The 21,817-nt window shown below is 39.7% G+C and overlaps 1 protein-coding gene across 1 annotated transcript in view; it reads left to right on the top strand.

Moving 5' to 3' along the window:
- The window catches only part of PIK3C2A (phosphatidylinositol-4-phosphate 3-kinase catalytic subunit type 2 alpha), an 82,116-nt gene that overhangs the window by 34,239 nt on the left and 26,060 nt on the right, over positions 1–21,817 (top strand). Inside the window, exons 14-26 of the mRNA XM_060263156.1 lie at positions 3,317–3,422; positions 5,398–5,540; positions 8,096–8,284; positions 8,402–8,495; positions 9,297–9,391; positions 10,634–10,814; positions 12,768–12,872; positions 14,042–14,134; positions 14,296–14,425; positions 16,631–16,767; positions 19,369–19,538; positions 20,320–20,476; positions 20,802–20,911. Coding sequence (XP_060119139.1) covers positions 3,317–3,422; positions 5,398–5,540; positions 8,096–8,284; positions 8,402–8,495; positions 9,297–9,391; positions 10,634–10,814; positions 12,768–12,872; positions 14,042–14,134; positions 14,296–14,425; positions 16,631–16,767; positions 19,369–19,538; positions 20,320–20,476; positions 20,802–20,911 — 1,710 coding nt within the window. The remainder of the gene's footprint in view (positions 1–3,316; positions 3,423–5,397; positions 5,541–8,095; positions 8,285–8,401; positions 8,496–9,296; positions 9,392–10,633; positions 10,815–12,767; positions 12,873–14,041; positions 14,135–14,295; positions 14,426–16,630; positions 16,768–19,368; positions 19,539–20,319; positions 20,477–20,801; positions 20,912–21,817) is intronic.

Here is a 21,817-nt window from a genome sequence, read left to right as displayed (position 1 = left end):
TACAGTCTTTTAAATGCTTAGTTAAGTGCAAAAAAGTGGTGGAGGCTGATGTTATAATCATGTTTTTGTGTGCATGGATCTCTGCATGGAGCACTGACGTTATACTTTATCTTATGTGTGGGGGAGGGAAAGGATATATGTCTTCTGTTGCTGAAGTGTCTGAACTGAAACTTTGCATGATGTTACATGACAGATTTTTAAATGTTGAATATAGCAACAATTGCTTATATTTGCTCTACATCTGATTATTTTATATGCAGACTGCCATCGCTTTGTACCTGACAGATAATTTTGAATCTTTTTTTTTTTTTTTACATTGGAATAAAGTATCTTTTAGATAATAAAAGCCTACCATGGTGGCAAATCTGAGGATTTTCATTGGTTGGATGTGGGCTATGCAGGATTGGCTCACATTCTGTCTCTGGTGTTCCATTGGCTGATTCTGCTCTCCCCCGCCCACCGCTGGCCCCGTCAGGCGAGAACCCCACCAGATGGCCACTGAACCTCTGAGGGAGACAGTTCTCTGCTGACAGGTTCTCCTGGGGGCTTACCGATCACTACTGGCCCTTTTCACACTTACCGGTGGAAACCGGAAGGGAGTCGGTATTGTGCCGCCTTGCAGTAATCCGAGACAGGGATGGGAGTTTTCAGACACATGTTTTTTTTCCCGGTAGGGTTCCGTGATTGAAGCGAGCCATTTCACACTGTTCTGCTTTTATCTCGCTTCCACCAGCGCCAGCCGTTTTCGCCTGCTGGCGCGTGATCTCCGGCTTTTTCTTTTTTGGAACGTCAGGCAAAGATTGCTATAGTGACGTATCACAACAGTACCACCATAGAGATGGCTAGGCTCCATTGAGATGCCAGAGATCACCGCCACTGAAACTTGGTAACAGGTGTCCCATTGGATACACAGTTCAAGCGGGAGATCAGGGCACCAGGCATTGGTCTGTCACCTGTTGCTATCACTTGCATGCCAACACGGGAGTCAGGGGAATGTGATTGGTTTGTAGGTTTCTCTGAGGCACATTTTTTTTGGGGGGGGGGCTGTTGCTATCTGGAGACGGGTTGCCCATAGGGCAGCAGGTTTCAGTGGAAGAACAGACCAACAGTGATTGGTGAGACCTATGGTTTGTGTGGAAGGCTATTGTTCTGTTAGTTCTATTGTAATAGCCATGGTTTCCATCACAACAGTATTGAGACTTTTTGGATTTCATCATCTCCCCATACTGCTAGGAGATCCAGAATCTCCTCACTCCAAACTACACCTCTTGACCCACTCATCCTCCTCACAATTCCTGACAAACCACTCACCAACCTATTAAACCAGACAATCCGCTCACCAACTACAACCCACAGAAATCTGTGGCTTCCCCCCTGACATTTATACCTGCTGCAGCTTGGCACAAGTCACTTTCCAGCCAATAGCCTGTGGGCATGGATGGGTGCACATCAGGCTAGGTTAGCAACATCTGTCTCACCAATCACTGTTGGTCTGTTCTCCCGCTGAAACCTGCTGCCCTATGGGCAACCCGTCTCCAGGTGGCAACAGCCCTCCCCCCCCCAAAAAAAAATGTGCCTCAGAGAAACCTACAAACCAATCACATTCCCCTGACTCCCGTGTTGGCATGCAAGTGATAGCATCAGGTGACAGACCAACTCCTGGTGCCCTGATCTCCCACTTGAACTGTGTATCCAATGGGGCACCTGTTACCAAGTTACAGCGGTGGTGATCTCTGGCATCTCAATGGAGCCCAGGCATCCTATGGTGGTGCTGCTATGATATAGCGCTATAGCGATCTTAGCCCGACGTTCCCCCCCCCCAAAAAAAACCCAGAGATTGTGTGGGTTTGGGTGGGATTGAGTAACGACTCAGGCATGCCTCACTACCAGGACAGCCGTGGGACTGTGTGAAAAGGTGAGAGTATTCTGGTAGCAGCCAGTTACTGAGTCGGGTCTGTCTGAAATGCCAGCAGAAACCCGTTACTGTTCAGTAACTGACCAGCTTCCATACCGGAATACATAGGCTGTGTGAAAAAGTTCACTGTCTCTCCTCAGGGTCCATTGTAGGAAGTCAGACAGTCCATTCCCCCCCCCTCCGACACACACACAAACAATGCTGTCACAAAGCAAACAGTAAACTGTAAGAGACATATTCATGAGACAAACAGTAGCAGTTAACTTCTCTTCAACTGACACAAAAGGAATGTTCGTTCACAGCAGGGAGGGGCCAGTTCAACTGCAGCAGATAAACAGACTGACACTATACAAGGTATCAAGCCCCCTTTCTACCTGCAAATACTCTTCACTCTTTGTATTCAAATTAGGCTATGTGGGCTCATGATAAAATAATAGAATGTGGCTATGTGGGCTCATGATAGAATGGACTCCATTCTGTCCTATGGGCCCATTGGACAGATTGGAGTCTATTCTATACTATGAGCCCATTGGAAAGAATGGACTCCATTGCACCCTATGAGTCCATAGGATGGAATGGACTGCATTCTGTCCTATGGGCTCATAAGGTACAATGAACTCCATTCTATGGGCTGATAGCATAGAATGGAGTCCTTTCTGTCCTATGGGCCCCTAAGATGCAATGGTGACCACACGGTGTCCTGTGGCTCCATGAGATGGAATGAACTCCCGTTCACTTTCCTGCTGCCTGCAAGTAGGAGGGAACGAAAGGGAGGCTTGCAATGGCTCCCTGCCTCTTAAAGCTATCAGCAGAGCAAGTCCACCTGTCAGCTGCTTGCTTTAAGAGGCATGGAGCTATTGGAAGGCTCCCTTTTGCTCCCCCCCCCACCCGCCTGCAAGTGAGAGGGGGTGAAAGGGAGACTTCTAATGGCTGCCTGCCTGTCTGTCTTCCTGTCATTTTCCTTTCTTTCACTCCTTTCTTCTCAGCTTTCCCATAACTCTCCTTTCCTTCTTGTCATTCTTTCTCTGACTTTCTGTCTTTTATCATTCTATCTTCCTTTTAATTTTTGTTTCTCTTTTCTCCCCTTTTTTACCTCTTCCTTCTGTTCTTTCTCTCATTCTTCCTCTGTATCTGTCATTCTGTCTTTTTATTTCGTTCTGTCTACCTTCCTTTCATTTTTCTTTCTTGCACTCCTTTCTTCCTTTTTCCTTTTTTCCTATCTTTCTCCCACTCTTTCTTTGTGTCTCTTTCTTTTTCTTCTATTTGTCTGTCTTTCTTCCTTCCTGCCACCTACACATTCATCACACACACCCAATATTTTTCAAGCGCCCATTGTATTTCTTCCTACAACAGACTTTACTGCTAATACATATATAATTGTTCTTTGTTTGGTGCTTTTAGAATGTTGACTTGTGGAACTAAACTTTTATATCTTTGGACAACTTCCACAAATATGGCTGGGATTACCCTTAAAAAAGGAAATCTGATGGAAAGAATAGTATTGCAGGTAGGAATATTCCTCCTTACTTTGCTTTGATAACTTACATATTCTCTGGAATTCTGAAAGCGCTGATAAATAGTCACTTTTCCAGTGACATGTGTATGTTCACACATAGGAATGAAGTGCCATATATTTTTTCCTTGGAACAATTTGCAAATCAGTATGGGAACTTACATTTTCCCCCTTTCTCCTTTAGCCATTGCATATGTATGTAATCTGGGGGATTTGCTAGGGGCAAAAGCTTCTATCCTTGTTTCTTGATAATTGTGAAGTAATTTGGGGTTGCTTGACTGAAATTTAGATGTAAGGCTTTTGTGTGTTACATATTTTGTTTGAGGGATTTAAGCATTTTGTTTTGTTTATGAACAGGGCCATGCATGTTACACTTGTAAATCTGTTTGGATTGTTATGAGTGCACCATATTTTTATGAAATACATGCTTGTATAGAAGTGTTATAATATTTGAAAGTTAATAGAAGAGGCCAGGTCTGCACATCAGTGGAATAGTAAGAGATGGAGATAAGATAGTAAACTTCTGAGTAGTATGTGTGGGCACTACTGTTTCAGAATACAAGCGGAGAACTAGAGTAGCAGGAAGGTTCTAATTCAGCCAGGCTTTCCCCACTTTTTCATCTTTTATGGCCAACTGGGCAAGAACATGGGCATAGTGCAGGGTCAAATTCCTCTTTCTGAAATATACCTGTTTAGGGCCTAAAATGGTAGTCTTCATCCAAGTTTCCTGTTTTTGGAGTAAATGCTTAGCATATAATTTACCCCAAAGTGAGAGAAGGCTGATTGGGCATTCGTTTGCAGGATCCTTATAGGTGCCTTGTGACAATAGTTGAGGCTTGTTCCTATGGATGAGGTTATGTTCCCTGATGAATCAGTATCCATTCATAATTTCATAATTATTGGGGTGGAATCATTGGGGTGGAAGTAGATATCAAAGAAAAAGGGTTCAGAGGATGGTATACTCAGAGCAGTCTTGGTAACTGCTTCTAAAACTTCAGGGACTCTTAAGGAAACCAAGGGAGATAATTTCCTCAAGTCTCTAAGTCTTGATTATATTGTACGATTGCACAAATGTTCTATAGCATTTAAAGGTTTTAATTCTTACCCAAGAGACAGAATTGCTGACTGAAACCCAGAACTGCCTGATGGTGAAACTCCTCTTTAAGGTAACTGAACTCTTCATATTGCATGGTGCACTTGAAGGAGTTCAGTCACCACCTGGAAATGTTCTCTGAATGCCATAGGAGCACATTAGTGCGATCTTGCAATTTAGAGACCTTGGCATCTGTGCTGTCACCATTCCTGTAATGTTGGGAGAATGGAAGTATATTTCCCAAGGTCACTAAATGTAAGGACGTAATTTTTCCTCTGTGTGTCTTCTGTGTCCATTATTTCTTCAGTCACTGGAGAAAAAGTAGGTTAAAAGTGGGAGGAAACAAGGATAGACAATTCTTACTCCATCAAACTCTGATGGAAGTTCTTCAGATTTGGATCTTAGGAATGGAGGGCTGAACCCTGAACAGAATGGAGCTACAGAAATCTGCTCATTCGTTCTTATTTTGTTTACATAGCATCAGAAATTGTTAAAGGGAAGTAATGTATATAAAACTTAATTGCTACATATCCCTCCAGCAGTGTTCCCTCTAAGCTGAGTTAGCGTAAGCTAGCTCACAGATTTTTAACCTCCAGCTCACACATTTTGTCTTAGCTTAGAAAGGATGACCCCAGAGCATAATAATTTATGTAGTACCTCACAACTTTAATGCCAGTAGCTCACAAAGTAGAATTATTGTTCATAAAAGTCTGCATCTCAGAGGAAAAATTGCCCCCCCCCCGCCAGTATATGTGCGTTATCTGTGATATCTCCTTGATACACTAATATCTCTGCTGGTATTTGCATATTGAATTTGAACTAGCACTTGGAGAATCCATTTTATAGTTTGCTTAGAGTTGCTTTTTCATTTTTTAGGTTGACTTCCCTTCCTTACCATTTGATGTTATATACAAGACTCCAGAAACCGCAAGTAGTTTTATATGTTGTTCTATAGACACACTGGAAGAAGATTCAAGAGAGCGTCTTCTTTCCATTCTTTCCAAAGACGGTACTCTTAGGTATGTCACATTGCACTAATAGCTCTGCTTTTTTATGTTATGTATTTTATTAACTTTGCTGTTCACATTTTTTTTTAATTTGCTGAATTTTGAGAATGTGTGATGTTGGCAAGGTATTTCAGTATACAGAGTTTTGGCTATATCTGCCCTTACATTGTCTTATGGATGCAAAGTAATCTGCTTTTTTTACATCAAGCATAAACTTTTCCCTTTTGCTCATAGGATTACTTGAAACATGACAAAATCCCTATGACATGGACACTGCAGTATAGGAGGGCATGCAGCCAGCTTGTGGAATGTCATATGTGACAATCAGCTTTGCATGTATTTTTGTTGTATATATGATTTGGACATTGGCGGAATTTTAGGACAGATGGGGATGACTTTGACTTTTGGGGAAGCTGATAATTGGGACAATTTTTACCTTTTCAGCCTTGTTTGAAGCCTTGTTTTAGAACCCAGATTGCTATGGAATTCATGGTGGTTAAGCTCTGCAATCAAAGTGGGTTGATTCAGTTTGAACCTTTTAACTCCTCCTTTAAATTATTAGTCAGCAGACTATTTTGCATCTCTTGGTTGTTCTGGTGGGTATCCAAAGAATAGCCCTGAGTTTTGTTTTTCTGGTTATGTATGGAAGACAGAACTGGAAAAAAAATTCTGTGTAATAAGAACTTACATGTAAAGGACCCATGTGACAATCAGATTTGTTATCATTGTTTAAAATTTTATTGGGGAAGGATAATCTGGATTGTTGGGGCAAGTTCTCATAAATATTTTGAAGACATCTGCATTTCATATTGTGGAGCATGAACTCTGGCAGTGGACTAGTGTTTGAAAGATGGAGAACTGACAGACTCCATATACAATGCAAGTAGAGGCTGGCGGCATGGTAATGGGTGGATCTGGTGTACCCCCAAAGAAGCCAAGTTTTCAGCTGGCCATTGGTTATAACCCTGTCATTACTTAAGAAACTTGGGTAATGCCCATGGCAAGGAGCTTATCAGTTTCCTAATATGCTGTCTTTACTCTTTCTAGGTAATAGGGGTCCAACAACCATTGCACATGCTTCTATAAAACTGAGGGTTAATTGAATACCACAGTGTCTTCTATATGACTGCCCTTAATTGTCCAGAGTTACATTATTGTTGTTGTTGCTGTTGTTGTTAAGATTTTTGATCGCCCTTCCTGATGGTCAGGCTCAAGGTGGTTTACATCAGGTACACACAAAAACAAATTAAAACCAACATAAAAATAGTAAAACATCAGATTCCTTTAAAAGCAGATGGCGTCAAAGTTCCAATAATGCTGCTGTCTTCTGGCACGATTGAAATCCCAGTGGTGCCACTGTCTCACTGTGGGTGATGGAAGTGGAGGTGCCAAATTGAACCATTGCTGCCCTCAATTGAATGCCTTTCAGAACATCTCTGCCTTACAAGCCTGCAGAAAGATAGTAAATCCCGCAAGGCCTGGGTGGAATTTGGCAGAGTTCCACCAGGTTGAGGCCAGGGCAGAAAAGGCCCTGCTCCTGGTTAAGGACAGCTGGATAGTTCTCAGGCTGAGGACCACCAGCAGATGTTGATCACCAGAGCACAAGACTCTCCTAGGAGTATAAGGAGAGGTGATCCTGAAGGTACATAGGTCCTTGGCCATAAAGGGCCTTAAAGGTCAACACCAACACTTAGAAAATCTTGAACTCCTGAACTTGCTGGAGTGATGATGGTAGAAGTGTGGAGACATGTGAATCCTGGGGGCAGGAAACACCATTCTTCCCCTCTACTCACCAGGTCATCCTCTAGCTGATCAGTTTGCCTACTGTGCTGTTGCCTCATGTAGCAGGGTCAGTGGCTCCCCCCCCACCCCGTCCCAATGTAGTGCTGCCACTCACCTTGCTCAAATACCGATGAGGAAGGCTTGCAGAGGTGCCTAGCCCTGATGCAGAAATGGATGTAAGAAGGAGATCTTTCCACTCATTTTGAATCTCTCACAAGGGACAGTTGCCCCTGCAGAGAAGAAAGAATGCTCCCTCAAAATGACAGCCATGTCCTTCACCATAGTAACTTACTAAATTTTTGTTTCTTTTTTATTTTTTGGATCTCTGTGCAAACTTCTGGGAAAGGCAAGTTAAAAAATTGAAAATATAAATAAATAACATCTCCATGCTCTGCACCTTACACCAGCATGCAAATTTAATTACTGAGATCCTGCCTTCGCAGTTGTTTTCCAGACACAAATTAAGATTCTATTTCTTTCCTATTAATCCCTAAATCCTGCATAGATGAGATAACACTTCACCCCATGTGAGGTTTGTTGATGAAGTGAATATGTTGCTTTACAGTTCTGACTATCCAGAACACTTTAAGTATTGTTCAAGCAGCTAAATTACACTTTTCTTTCTTAGCCTTGATGCATAAGTGACATGTAACAATGTTGTGGCATGTGTTTTTTTTCCTGGAGAAAGCAAGTGGTGATAAAATACATTTTTGAGAGCCTTTAATTGTTGTTGTGGCTGCATTTGTTTTGGAATGAACTAATAAATTGCTGTGTTTTTTTAACAGACTGTCTAGAAAGGATAAAGCCTTTTTGTGGGAGAAGCGACATTATTGCCATACAGAGGCAAACAGTCTTCCAAAACTGTTGGCAAGTTCCCCAAGCTGGGATTGGACAGATCTCCCCGAAATATATTCACTGCTTCAGCAGTGGCCCTCTTTGCCACCTTTGACTGCACTAGAATTACTGGACAAGAAGTAAGTCACTATAGTATCTTCCATATATACATGGAAATAAATGATTCCTCAACAACAAAAATATTAACAAATCTTGAGGGATGGACAGGTCATAACAGATCTTGTGATATTTTGAAGTTTTGCAGATCAAGAAGTAAGAACAAGAGCTGTACAATGGATTGAGGCAATAAGTGATGATGAACTTGTTGACTTTCTTCCCCAGTTTGTGCAGGTGCAGTATACTCAGCTTGTGAAATGGAGACATATTTGTTTGCAGTGTTTTAATTAGGGTCCTTTAATTTATGGAGAACAAGACATTTATGTGCAGAGATGTCCAGAGCTAGTTTGCTATTTATCTGAAGCCAGTAGTTAGTGGTCTCATAAAGGAAGTGATTCCCCCAGCCACACTGCCTCAGTTGCCTATCCTGCTGCTTTAAATCTGAAAAACCAAGGTAATCTTATACTGTATTCCTATTCAGGATGGCAAAGGGTATAATGTAAACCTATAGTAGCCTTAAATGCTGTGTGTTTCCCTCCTGGCATTAAGTGCCAAGAAAGAATATGTTGGTGCCATTATGCCATTAGACTTCATATAGCCACCATGTTGCTGTGTTTTTTGTTAGCTAGATACAGCAACCCAAAGGGATTCTGGTAGATATAATAGTGCAGTAGCAGGGGGGGGGGGCGGGTTTCCTGAAAAAATGCAGGCAGGAATGCTGAGGCAAGAAGAAAGACTGGAGAAATATTTGAAAGGCTGCTGAAAGACTAAAATTATTTCTTCATTGAACTGGGTAAACACAGTCATATATAACTGGTTTTTCAAAAGTAATGATATGTTGTGTCTGCAAAACATTTTTCTCCTGGAATATCTCTAAAACTGCAGATGATTGGCTATCCCAAAGCTAGCTGAATTTGCCGTCAATTGACATTATAATTGCTATGGTTACTCAGGCTGTTTTAAAACCATAGCCTATTATTCTGTGGTGCAAGTGAGTTTGATTTTTTTTAATCATTTGAATTTTTTTATGCATAGGCACTAAAATATGAAACCTATCTGGACAGTGCTCTAGTCAGATTCCTTTTGGCCCGAGCATTAGGAAATATTCGAGTAGCGCATTACCTATATTGGTAAGAATATTTGCAACTCTTTTTCTGTTTTGAGGTAGACTGTTTTAAAATGGAACTAGTGGATTATCTAATTAGAGAGCACAAAAAAGGAAGGAAAATCATATAAGATGCCCCCCAAAAATTTCAGTAAGTCTCAATTCACTTTGCGGTTTTTCTTAGGTAGGGGATATAGTTAATTGTAAATGCAATGCAAGAGAGTATCCAAAATCCTACATCAAACTTTCTGGTATTAATAGGACACATTACAATTTGTTGTAGAGAACCTCTAAGGTTTTCCTGTTTTATTTCTTGCATTGGTACCCTCCACTTCTCATGGTTAGCTAGCTTGATAGTCATAGTTCATTGTTGCTGAGAATCATAATGCTTTGCAGAGCAGAAAAATTGGTACTGCCACCACTAGAAATAATTTTTACTTGAATGTAATGAAAAAAGTGCTGTACATATGCTTCCTCATGTCCTGGGCCAATCACCCCTTGTAACAGGCTTGATTACAGATCAGTAACAAGCACCAAAGTTCATAGGCTGTCTCTCAAGTATAGTTAACAAATAGGGATGGGCACAAACCAAACCACGAACTGTGGCTCACCCATGAACTGGGCCATGGATACAATGGAGAGCTTGTGGGCTGGAGAAGGAGGGGGTTGCTTTTAAATAATTCCCTCCCACAGCCATAATGAATCATGAATCTCCAAACCACAAATCGATCTGAGGGAAATAGTTGTTTGTTTCATTATTAATTTGGTTCATGCAATCAAATGAACCACAACCAAAATTAGCCACCATTTTCCTGGTTTGTTCCCATACCTATTCACAAACCATTCTGCCATAAACAAGATGCATTTGAATGAAAATCTACTAAGTAGAACTGCCTAGGATTCCTTGCTAAATCATAAATTTCTTGCAGCATTACCCAGATTACATAAATATCGGGTTTCAAGAATGGGCTACAATTCAAACATGACAACAAAACTGTACATTTCTCTAAAATTCTCAGGTTGAGAACCTCATGTTGCATGTGTAGTACTGTAGAGAGAGACAGCAATAGAAATCCAAATAGAAATTCCTGTCCTATAACCATGTTGGTTTTTCCCATGTTGTTGTGCATACAAAGTAATATGCAGTGGGGATGATGTATGCATATATTTAGATATGTAGGCATGCACTTTACACACAAACATATACATGTGTGGTGAAGAACACATGTCTATTTGGTTTCCTTCACAAATTTTTGTAATATTTCAGGTTACTAAAAGACACCTTACATGATGTCAGATATGGTGTAAGGTATGAGCATATCCTTGGTGCCTTCCTTTCAGTCTGTGGGAGAAGACTTAGAGAAGAGTTGGAAAAGCAGACAAGACTGGTAAAGATCTTGGGAATGGTAGCAGAAAAAGTTAAGCAAACAAGTGGATCTGCCAGACAGGTTAGTTAAGCTAATAGGCTTTGTGTGTCTGATAGGCAGCTGAACTATCAGAATGGTTGGTCAGTGTTTGTATTACAGCGCTGCAGAAAGGAATCCTGTGAAGACAATGAACAGAATAAACACTTGGGGAATTCTCCCTAACTAGTCCAATATTCTCCCTAACTAGCTCAATATTTCTGCAGTTTGGAACTAGATAACTTTCTGCTTATTAAGTCCTGAACAGCAGTGGTACAGCTCTATATAATACCTTATAAACCCTCACTGTTCTGGGATAGGTGAGCAGGAAAGTGGGCATCTGTCATCAAATCTTAGAGATAATGTGAGGAGAGATGTATTTTAATTCACCCTTCCTGTGCTGTATGGAACAGATTTTATTTTTCAGCCCTCATTTTGAACTGTTTGGGCTTTTACACCTACTGAATCTTAAAGATGCTGGGGAGATATTATGTATTTAATTTTATTTTAAAGTACTTTGACCCTGCATTTCTCCCATGAAGCAGCACCCAAGGCAGCTTACAGCAAATCATCCCCCAGCTGCATGGCAATAATATAGTAAAAACAAAAACTTAATGTACAAGAACTTAGTCCTTTTCCCTAGGAGGAAGCAACCACCCCTCACCTCACAGATGTTCCTGCAGGCTCTCAGGTGCAGGAGAGTGATCTTCCTCAGCTCTAGTTGGAAACATTCTTTCCTCTGGAAGCAGGAGCCCTCAACAGAGGTTCTCCCAGAGCCTAAAGTATAAGAGAGGGCAAGTGATTAACTGGGCATGGAGGAAACACTTTTCCTCTAAATTCAGTCTCACATGACACCCTCCCACTTTTCTCCCTCTCCCCTCACCTGAACAGGGATTCAAGCAGAACTCTGCTTTCCTCCCCCTTTCTAAACCAATGCTCAGCTGCCATTAACATTCTGTGCCTTTGGAAAGGTGGAGAAATATGCTTAGTGGCCACTGGGCTGGTTTGGTTGTTTGTTTGTTTTAAATCACATAGTGATGTTTTTCTGTATATCCCATGGGCATGTGGAAATCCTATTTTGCCTGTTTGTAGTCTGTTTTGCTCCCTGCTGTTAAGACTAGACCATGAAGTTTGCTGGTAGACAGTACTTGACAGGTGCTGGGCAGCATTTAGGTGACACCCTAGCTGACACAGGGCTCAAATATTTTGGACATGGGACTCAAATATTATTTTTTATAATACTAGTAGAGGGAATGATTCAGTTCCGCAAGGCCTGTAAGACTGTTCTCTTCCGGCTGACTTTCAACTGATGCTGAGTCTGTATCATAGGGAAATTGAAGAAATACTGTCGCCATTGAAATTGAAATTATATGACATCAAAGAGACTAGAACCAAATTATTTTGATTGTTTTAATTATTGAATGTATAATTTTATAATATGCACGGTTTTAAATGTTTGTTGTGGTTTTATACTGTGAGCTGCCCTGAGCCTGCTTCGGCGGGGAGGACAGGATATAAATCAAGTCAAATAAATAAAAATAAATGTTTAATTTAAAAATTCCATATATGTTCAGCTTATTTTACACTAGCATTGTATTTCCTTGCTAAAGTCTTGAGCCTTCTTGTCTTTAAAGTGCGATTTATAAATAGGAATAGCTGTTTTTAATTATTTTCCCAAGAATGACCATTATGTCTAGGAATATTGAAGCAAGAGCTTCCAGCTCCACATTGGAGATTGGGGGAAGGGGTGAAGCCTGAGGACAGGAGGGTCTTCAGTGGGGTATAATGCCATAGAGTCCACATTCCAGGGTGGTCATTTTCTTGAGGTGAACTGATTTCTGTTGCCTGGAGATCAGTTGTGATAGCTGAAGACCTCCAACCACCACTCACCAACTTGGAGGTTGGCAACTCTAATTGAAGCAGTTCTAGTATGTACTGATTACTAAACTTTCTCAGTATTTCACAAGTCTAATTTTAATATTAAATTGTTATTAACAGATCGTCTTGCAAAGTGGAATGGAACGTGTGCAGTCGTTTTTCTTAAAAAACAAATGCCGTTTGCCTCTTAGTCCAAGCCTTGTAGCAAAAGAACTGAATGTCAAGGTATAGTTGTGTGTCTAAACTTTCAATTTTCAATTACATATTGCACTTAATGCAAGTATCACATTGGCCAGATGTGATGCCATGCCATCCATGATTTTGAAAGGGAGATATAAGAAGATCACATACTCTGAGAGGATTTGCCCCTGCCCTCTAGGAGAGGTGGAAACAACAGGACATGTCTTTTTCCCCTGCCCCCTCTGTAAACACATTTGAGATAAGGCAATTTTTTCCCTTGTTGACAGTCCTGTGGCGAGGGTGGACCAGATATGCTTAGATAACATATTAACTGATGAAAACTCAATTATTACCAAGATAACTGCTAGATTCTGTGCACAGGTGATCAAAGTGCAGAATAAATTTCAGTCCTGCCCTTTGAGCCTTGACTTAGGCTTCATCCCAAGGTCTATTATATAGTTATAAACTTTTAGATTCCAGGTTCAAATTTTAAGGGTGCTTATCTGAAATGTTATTTCATGTATTTTATATTCTGTTTCTACTAATTTTATATAGATTTTTTGCTAAATTTTCTATTTTTATAGCTGGAGTTTAATTTGAATATTTGTATGCCTGAAAATGTTTTTGTCAGTTGGATCTGGTTGCTGACCATAATAATAAAACTGAAACTGAATGCAAGCATGACTGGCAGATGAGAAGATGAAAACTGATGCTGGTTGGGTAGTTTTTAAACACCATGTCCATGTAGAATTGGTTGAATACAAATTAAACATAGCAAAAGGCCCAGAGTAGGGGGAGACAAAGAACGCAGAGCTCTTGTTATAGATAGTAGCAAATTGCTTGGCATAAAGACAGCCTGAATCTTTAAAGAAAGTTAGGAACATAATTGCCTTGCCAAAGATTTATCTAGCCCAGTTTTCATAATCCAGTTTTCTATTTCAATATCAGCTACTAAATACCTTTGAGGAATTTATTGAGGACAGAACATAGGAAGCTTGCATTTAGCTATCATGGCTAAGATGTAGTAACTTAAAATTGTAATCAAAAGAGATTTTAGTAGCACTAAAATAACATTCTGCCAAATGCAACATAATGGTAATGCTTTGACAGATATTAAGATATCAACAAATATTCTTAAATATGTTTACAGTCCTTTTTATTTTAATGCAAGTAATCTTGTCCTCAAGGTAATCAATGTAAAATATCCTTGACAGGCATGTTCCTACTTCAGTTCAAATGCAGTGCCTCTTAAAGTTGCTTTGGTGAACGCTGATCCGTTGGGAGAAGAAATTAATGTTATGTTTAAGGTATGTTTTTATGTTGGCAATAGAAATTCCATTAATTAAAAATGCAGAGTTCTGTGGACATGGCCACTTTCTGTGCTCATGCAGTAAATTATGCACCTTGCCTGTGAGGCTTGTCCTGTGGAAAGTTCTTTTGTTTATTTGCTGCCTTGGTTCCATTTTAGGTTGGAGAAGATCTGCGACAGGATATGTTGGCCTTACAAATGATAAAAATCATGGATAAGATCTGGTTACAGGAAGGACTGGACTTGCGGATGGTTATTTTCAAATGTATTTCAACTGGCAAAGATAGAGGTGCAAACGATTCCTAGTTCTTACTGAACAGTGTCTTCTATGGCATTTAGACCTTGATCTGCTCTATCTCAATTCCCAGTGGAAATAGTAATTTTAGAGGCAGACACTTCAGAGCTGGAAGGCTGAGTACCTCTCTGACTTCCATAACAAATTATGCAATATTTGCAAAGCAAGCCAGAAAGGTGCTTTGTAAGTAAAGTAGCATTGTCATGGAGTAAAATAGATTGAGCTATTCAGTGTAATTGCAAAAAACCTGTGTTCCTTAGCACTAATACATAACTCAGGAAATGAGCTATGGAAAGCATAAACATAGAACTGTTAAATACCTTTATATAAGATACCTTGGGGTGGAGCTTGACAGTGTATTTTAATAGAAAATAGAAGCAGGAGGAGGAGAGTGATCTTGGGATAAGGAGCACAGTGTTGGGAGAAGGGGGTGAAGACCTAATTTTTCCCATTTTATAACCTTGGTATTACTGCTCCGGGGGGGGGGGGCTGTACTGTCAGGAAGAAGAGTCAGTATTTATATCCCACTTTTCTCTGCTTTACTCAACACAGCTTACAATTGCCTTCCTTTCCTCTCCCCACAACAAGCACCTTGTAAGGTGGGTGAGGCTAAGAGAGTTCTGAGAGAATTGTGACTGGCCTGAGGTCACCCAGCATGCTTCCTGTGGAGGATTGGGGAATCAAATCCAATTCTCCAGATGCGAGTCTGTCACTCTTAACCACTGCACAATGCTCTTATCCACTATACCCCAAAAGTAGACATTGAATTAAAGTTCAAGTGATCCATTACTAGATTCCCAGCCTATCTAGTTAGGATATCAATTATATGATTGGGGCTGGGTGAGAGCTGCAAATTGTAGAACTTCTGCTATTGGTCTTATGAAAGTCTAAGAAAACAGTGGTTAATGGTCTTTTTTTGTTGCCAGCTATTAATTTCACACAAGTGCACTGACTAAGGATCAAACTGGGTTTTGCTGCCTTGTGTACTGCGTTTAAACAATAAGAATAAAGAAGTTTAAACAAAAAGAATAAAGTTTAAACAAAAAGAATAAAGAAGCTGCAAGAACTTGTGGCGGTACCTCATTTCCCCCTGTATTACCTTTCTCACACTATTTCCTCTTTCCCTGCTACTGGCAAGTTCCATATCCTTACCTTTCACTTTTTCCTTCTCTTCTTCCCACCCAGCCAGCCTACCTTTTATTTGGCCCTTTCTTCACCTAAATTATTTCATTTAAACCCTGCATTTCTCCAAACTGGAGACCCAAAGCAGCTTACCTTATTTTCTTCTCCTCCGTTTTATCCTCAAGAACAACTCTGTAAAGTAAGTTAGGCTGAGAATGTGTAACTGAACCAAGGTTAGCATTGAGCTTCTGCAGCAAAGTCATGATTTGTACCTGGGTCTCCCAGATCCTGTCTGGAACTCTAACCACTACACAAGACTACTTTTTGTGGGGTGGCTGGTGTTGAATAGTAGTGAGCAACAAGTCCTGGGTAAATCAAGCAACTCGTGTGGTAGCAAGTTGCCTAATGGTTGCTGTCAATGGTTTAAGAGCCAGTTCTTGAAAAAATTCTCTCAGCCTCTACCTCACAGGGTATCTGTTGCTGGGGGAGGAAGGGAAAGGAGATGTAAACAGCTCTGAGACTCCAAGTGAAGGGCATAGAATAAATCCAATCATTTCTGCTCTTCTACCAGGCCTGGTCCTGATGAGTCCTCCCTCAAAGGCCAAAACAACCCTGCAAAGGGTCCTGCTCCCTTCCCTTGCCTTTTACTGACAGAAACCAAGTCTTAAATGACTGGTGATACTGCTGTGGTTACCTAGCACCAGCCACTGTGCACTTTTGTTTCTTAAACTACAGGTTCTGCTTCTATAATTTTTAAAAAAGGTTTTTTATTTTTAAGATTTTAGATTTTTCTTCAAACATGGGGCAGTTTTTAGGCTTCTAGAAAGTCCTGCCTAGTCTGTTCATGGCTCTGGTCTCCAGATTTTAGTATCTATATATTTGGTCATGTTGGACATTAGATGATAAAATGCATTGTAATGTGTATTGCTGCATATATTTCAAAAAAAAATTGTCTGTACGTTGTATGGATTTGCTGAAATATGTCTTTACAGATTCATAGATCTAAGTTAACATATGGTAGAAAAGAAGTAGGAATGATAAACCTCTTGGTAAAAAATAGTTTCTGTATGTTTAAAGGAATGGTGGAACTTGTTCCAGCTTCAGATACACTTAGGAAAATTCAAGTAGAATATGGAGTGACTGGATCTTTTAAAGACAAACCTCTTGCAGAATGGCTAAGAAAATACAACCCTACTGAAGAAGAATATGAAAAGGTAAGTTTCTGCAGATTCAGAAGATGAATTTTTATGATAAAACTATTAGACTTTTAAAGAATGAGATACTGAATTTTATGTCTTGCTGACTTAAAAAAAATAAACTGTCTTTGGGAGTATGTCATAATTTTAAAATATATACGCTGTGTGGAGGAAGGGTTTCAAGGCCTATTACTCTAATTTTGGCATAAACTAATGGCATTTATCCAGCCTCACAGTTCCAAAGACCTCACAGCGCTTAGCTCTTTAAAAGGCAGCAATTTGCTTCAGTGTCCCTCCCACTTAGTCCTCTGTGCTATTCCCGAGGGTCTAACTAGTGCCCAGGAACAGAATTTCAGGAGGCTCAGTGGGCTGCAGCGGGAGGTCCATCTTGTTCAAAATGTCAGGGTTATTGGATAGATAGCCATTGTTTTCTCATTTCAGGCACATTCAGGTGCTTAAATGATACATTTTACACACATTGCTTATTTAACATATAAACACAAAACTCCTTTTGCTCCTGCCTTTCCTCCATCTTAAGATTTTTTTAAAAAAATACAATACCTTATTTTTCCAATACAATACCTTATTTTTCCTAATCCTGCTAATTTGCTAGCAAAATGAACTGTTTTTTAAAATTCCCTAATTATATTGTTTGTAACAATTCACTGTTAGCCCTGCATCAGGAACTGTGAGAGCCAAATTATTCTTAGTCTGTTACTGGGGTCTAACTTTACATTTTTAAAAGATAATTTTATTTCAAAAAGAAAAACACAACACAGTGTTGTTCACTTTTTTTTTCATTTTGAAATAAGTCACCCTCACCAAAAAAACATAAGCGACCATTACAGTATTACAAATATGAAATTTAAAGTTTGTTAATAATGCTCAGTTTTGACTATTTACTCATTTATTTAACCTACTTAATGTAAAAGTGATGCACAGTATCAGAAATATATGATTTAATATGACTATCTCTTAGTTGAACAAGTTCTGACAATTTTGATAGGTTTGCAATACCCCATACTACTTGCATCTAAGATTTGATTGTGATATGTTTATTTGTTATTTCTTGCTAATTGCAGCTTTGCAGCTGTAATCATGTCATGAATCACTGTTATATGGGCTTTTAGACTATAGCAGGAGTGGCCAAACTTCAGTTCAGGAGCCACATGTGACTCTTTCACACATATTGTGTGGCTCTCGAAGCCCCCACAACCCTGTCGGCTGGCTAGGCATTTCTCTCCTTAAATCACTTCTCCCAGCCAGCGGCTTGGAGAGTGCATAAAGTTGGTTTCTTTCCAACTCCCCTCCCTCCTTCCTTCCCCTCATCTATTTTTTTCCTGCCTGCCTTCCTTCCTTCCTTGTGGCTCTCAAACATCTGATATTCATGCCTTGTGTCTCTCAAACACCTGTAGCTCCTACATTAAACAAGTTTGGCCAGTCCTGGACTATAGGCATCAACTAGTCCCAGTAATACTACCTTTGAACCTAAAAGGATAGTAGTCTCTGTAATGTAATACATTTCTGTAAGAATCTTAGACCAGAACATGTTCACCATTGGACACTGCCAAAACAGATGTATAAGATCAGCCTTCTTTTTGTCACATTGGAAACATGTATATTGGTTTATGTGATACATGTTATTTAATTCATGTGGAGTTAAATAGCAATTACAGATGATCTTGTAAAAATTTTGTCTCGTGTATTCTTGTAGCAGCAGAAGAGGAAGAAAAGTTTGCCATTCTTTTTCAGTAATTTCACTAATGATTTCATGCCATTTCTTTGCAAAATTGCTTTTTGATATTTATGGAACTGGAGATAAACAGCCATAATTGACTGAGAAAAGTCATTGTCTTATTAAATAGCCTCTTAAATTGTGTCAAACATAAATTCATATTTTTTTACCCACTGCTTTGCCATTATAAAGCTACATATTTGAAAAAATTGAAACCATTTTGGCCGTTTTGGTTTTTTTACTTCAGGATATGAGAGACAATTACCATTAAGGGTTACATCCAATAGCTTACTACAGTTTGTTTTATCTCAGTTTGACCCTGGCTGCATGATTTTAAAGTGCATTAAATATAGACAACAGCAACAACGAACCTCGGGGGTTTAAAGTCCTTCTAAAAGATGTCCAGATATAAATTATTGCATCAATCATTGTGTTACTAAATTTAATACAATTTCTCTTGATAATTTTTACTTCAGAAGCATACCATGGAATACAATGCGATAGAAATCTTGACTTGCATGTATTCACTTATGAATAGTCTTTAATATTGCTGCATGGTAATAATTTGCTATGTTTGCACATACCAGCTCACACTCTAATTCTCTTCTTTGTAAAATGTGTGATGCTACCTTTGGTTTATTAGTCATAAATGTGGTGAATTCTTTGTGCCCTGAATTTTGTATTTGTCTTGTCTGTTGTATTGGTACATTATCAAAAAGAAAAAGAATCTTGGAACGATCATCATTTTTAAGATTGTTTATTTTTCCAAACCAAGAAAGTTGTAATGCTTACCATCTACCCAGATTTACTTTAACTGATTCCCATATTTTAGTATAATTTTCTCTATATAGCTGTAACTGCTTTTGTGTTTGTTTTTACTTTAGGCTTCTGAAAACTTCATCTATTCTTGTGCAGGATGTTGCGTAGCCACATATGTCCTTGGTATCTGTGACCGTCACAACGATAACATAATGCTTCGCAGCACAGGGCATATGTTTCATATTGATTTTGGAAAGTTTTTGGGCCATGCACAGATGTTTGGAAGCTTTAAGAGGTATGCTATGGAACAATGAAAAAATAAAAAGAGATGACAGATCTCAGTTTTGTATTCTGGACACTGTGTATCTATCTTTATGGTTATCATAAAGACTGGCAGTCTTTATCAACATACTTTGCTTACTGTCAGTTCTGTTAAAAGACTATTATGTGTGAAAAGGTAAGACCACTTTGCAAATGCTTTCTCCAGACTTAAGTTGTAACTTCGGATTTAAGTTTGCCCTGAATCGTCTTTCTGTGTCCTGTCTTCAGTGTTTCTTGTTCTCACTTGTCAAGGGCAAACATTGTCCAGGTCCTGCTCGTGAGCAATTGATGAAATGAGGGTAAGGGTTGCATTTCATTTGGGTGTGAAATTTTTCACAAATGCTGTAACATGTTTAACTGTCCTATTTTGAGTGTTTTGATAATATTCCATCAACTTACAGATTTACCAAAAAAGAATATGAAAAGTGAATTTTTAAGCCTTTAAGACTTCTAAACTGGCTTTTTCAGCAAACAGCACTGTGGCATGTCACTGGCATCTCTACTGATCTGTCCATTTCTGATGTAGTGGTCATAATTTAGCATATTCTGAAACCCAGACATTCTAATTGTACCACTATGTATTGTGATCAAGGCTTGTTCTTTGCTGATCTTTTTCCTTAGATGCATAGGATGTAGGTAAAAATCTCACCGATGAGAATCTCTGAAGTAAATTAAATGCTGTAGCACATTCTAGATCAGACAACTTGAATTTGTTACTTAAGACTTTGTACTAATATTTCCTTCTTCTTTGAAAGGGACCGGGCTCCTTTTGTACTGACATCAGATATGGCCTATGTCATCAATGGGGGTGAAAAACCTACTATTCGTTTCCAGTTGTTTGTTGATCTCTGCTGCCAAGCTTATAACTTAATCCGGAAACAAGCCAACCTTTTTCTTAATCTGCTGTCACTGGTAATAGTCCTAAACTGTGTCTTGTATGGTTGATCTGTGTAAATCAGCTGTTGTTGTTTTTTAAAAAAAGTTAAGAATTGCCAGCTGATGTGTTTTCAGTATTTGTGAGTTTCCTGCATTGTGGAGGGGGTTGGACTAAATGACCCTGGAGGTCCCTTCCAACCCTTATGATTCTATATTGACTGTGTGGTTTTCAAGCACAAGAAATTCCTCTTTAAATTTGAAATGTGGCACTTAAAATGGAAAAGAACAGATAATTTACTTGTGCAAACAAAGAATCTTTAAAGGTGCTGCAAGATTTAAGGTATGTTTTTTCCCTCTATAGATGCTCTCTTCTGGATTACCAGAACTTACTGGAGTGCAAGACTTGAAATATGTCCAGGATGCTCTTCAGCCCCAGACTACAGATGCGGAAGCTACAATTTTCTTCACAAGGTACAACAAAAACAGGGATTTAAAAAGTATTATGTGTAACATTCTCAGGGTGCAGGCAGGCAGGAGTCCAAAGCCAGTCCAAGGTCAAAGTCCAGGAAGTCAAGCAGGAGCCTAGTCACCAATGCAGAATCACAAACCAGAATCAGAAGTCAATATCCAAAAGCCAAAAGGTCAGGGTGCCAAGGAAATCAAGCAGGTCAGGATCAGGAAGGAGCATGGATGCAAGCCAGAGAGTAGACTTGTTGCTTCCACAAGGTTACCAGGTCCCAAGTGGGAGCTATATGGGAGTCTCAATCAGCCTGCTCCTTGGGTGGCAGTGACTCTGCTAGAACTCAGGGCTGAGAGACCTGAAGCATCGGCGTGCCTCATGTCTTAGCTCTGAAAGTTCTTTCTGGAGCCTGCTTCGAACTCTTGAGATGGGAGGAGGAGAGCTGGGAGGAGATTGATTGTCAACAGTTGACACTGGTGCCTGGAGAGTGATTGATGGGCCAGCTGCTGTTTGTTCAGCTGAGGAACTGGCTGGCAACTCTTCCAGGAATACAAACAAGAATTCAAACTTTATTAGTTCAGTGAAGCAAAGGAGAGTCAAGGTAGTTGGGTATCAAAAAGTTAACTTCCAGGATCCATGACTACTGGCCTAGGGAAGTAATTATTCACCCTCCAAAATGGCTCTGCATTGGCTGGCCAGACCCCCACAGTAAGTAGCATACATCTTTTTCTTTCCTGTCACATGAGGATTAGAGGCTAACAAAATACCTTGAGCCCATCATTCAGAGCCCTATGAACAGAGACAGAGCAGTGAACCATGGCACAGAATATATACAAAGTTCATTTAGCACACCTCAAAGAATTCACATCCATATCTTGTCATTTTACTCCATGGTCCTTTTCATATTAACATTTAAT

This window comes from Heteronotia binoei, chromosome 21, assembly GCF_032191835.1.
Source record: "Heteronotia binoei isolate CCM8104 ecotype False Entrance Well chromosome 21, APGP_CSIRO_Hbin_v1, whole genome shotgun sequence".
Taxonomy (NCBI): domain Eukaryota; kingdom Metazoa; phylum Chordata; class Lepidosauria; order Squamata; family Gekkonidae; genus Heteronotia; species Heteronotia binoei.
The sequence above is the reverse complement of the archived record's forward strand: the minus strand, read 5'-3'. Positions and strand labels throughout refer to the sequence as shown.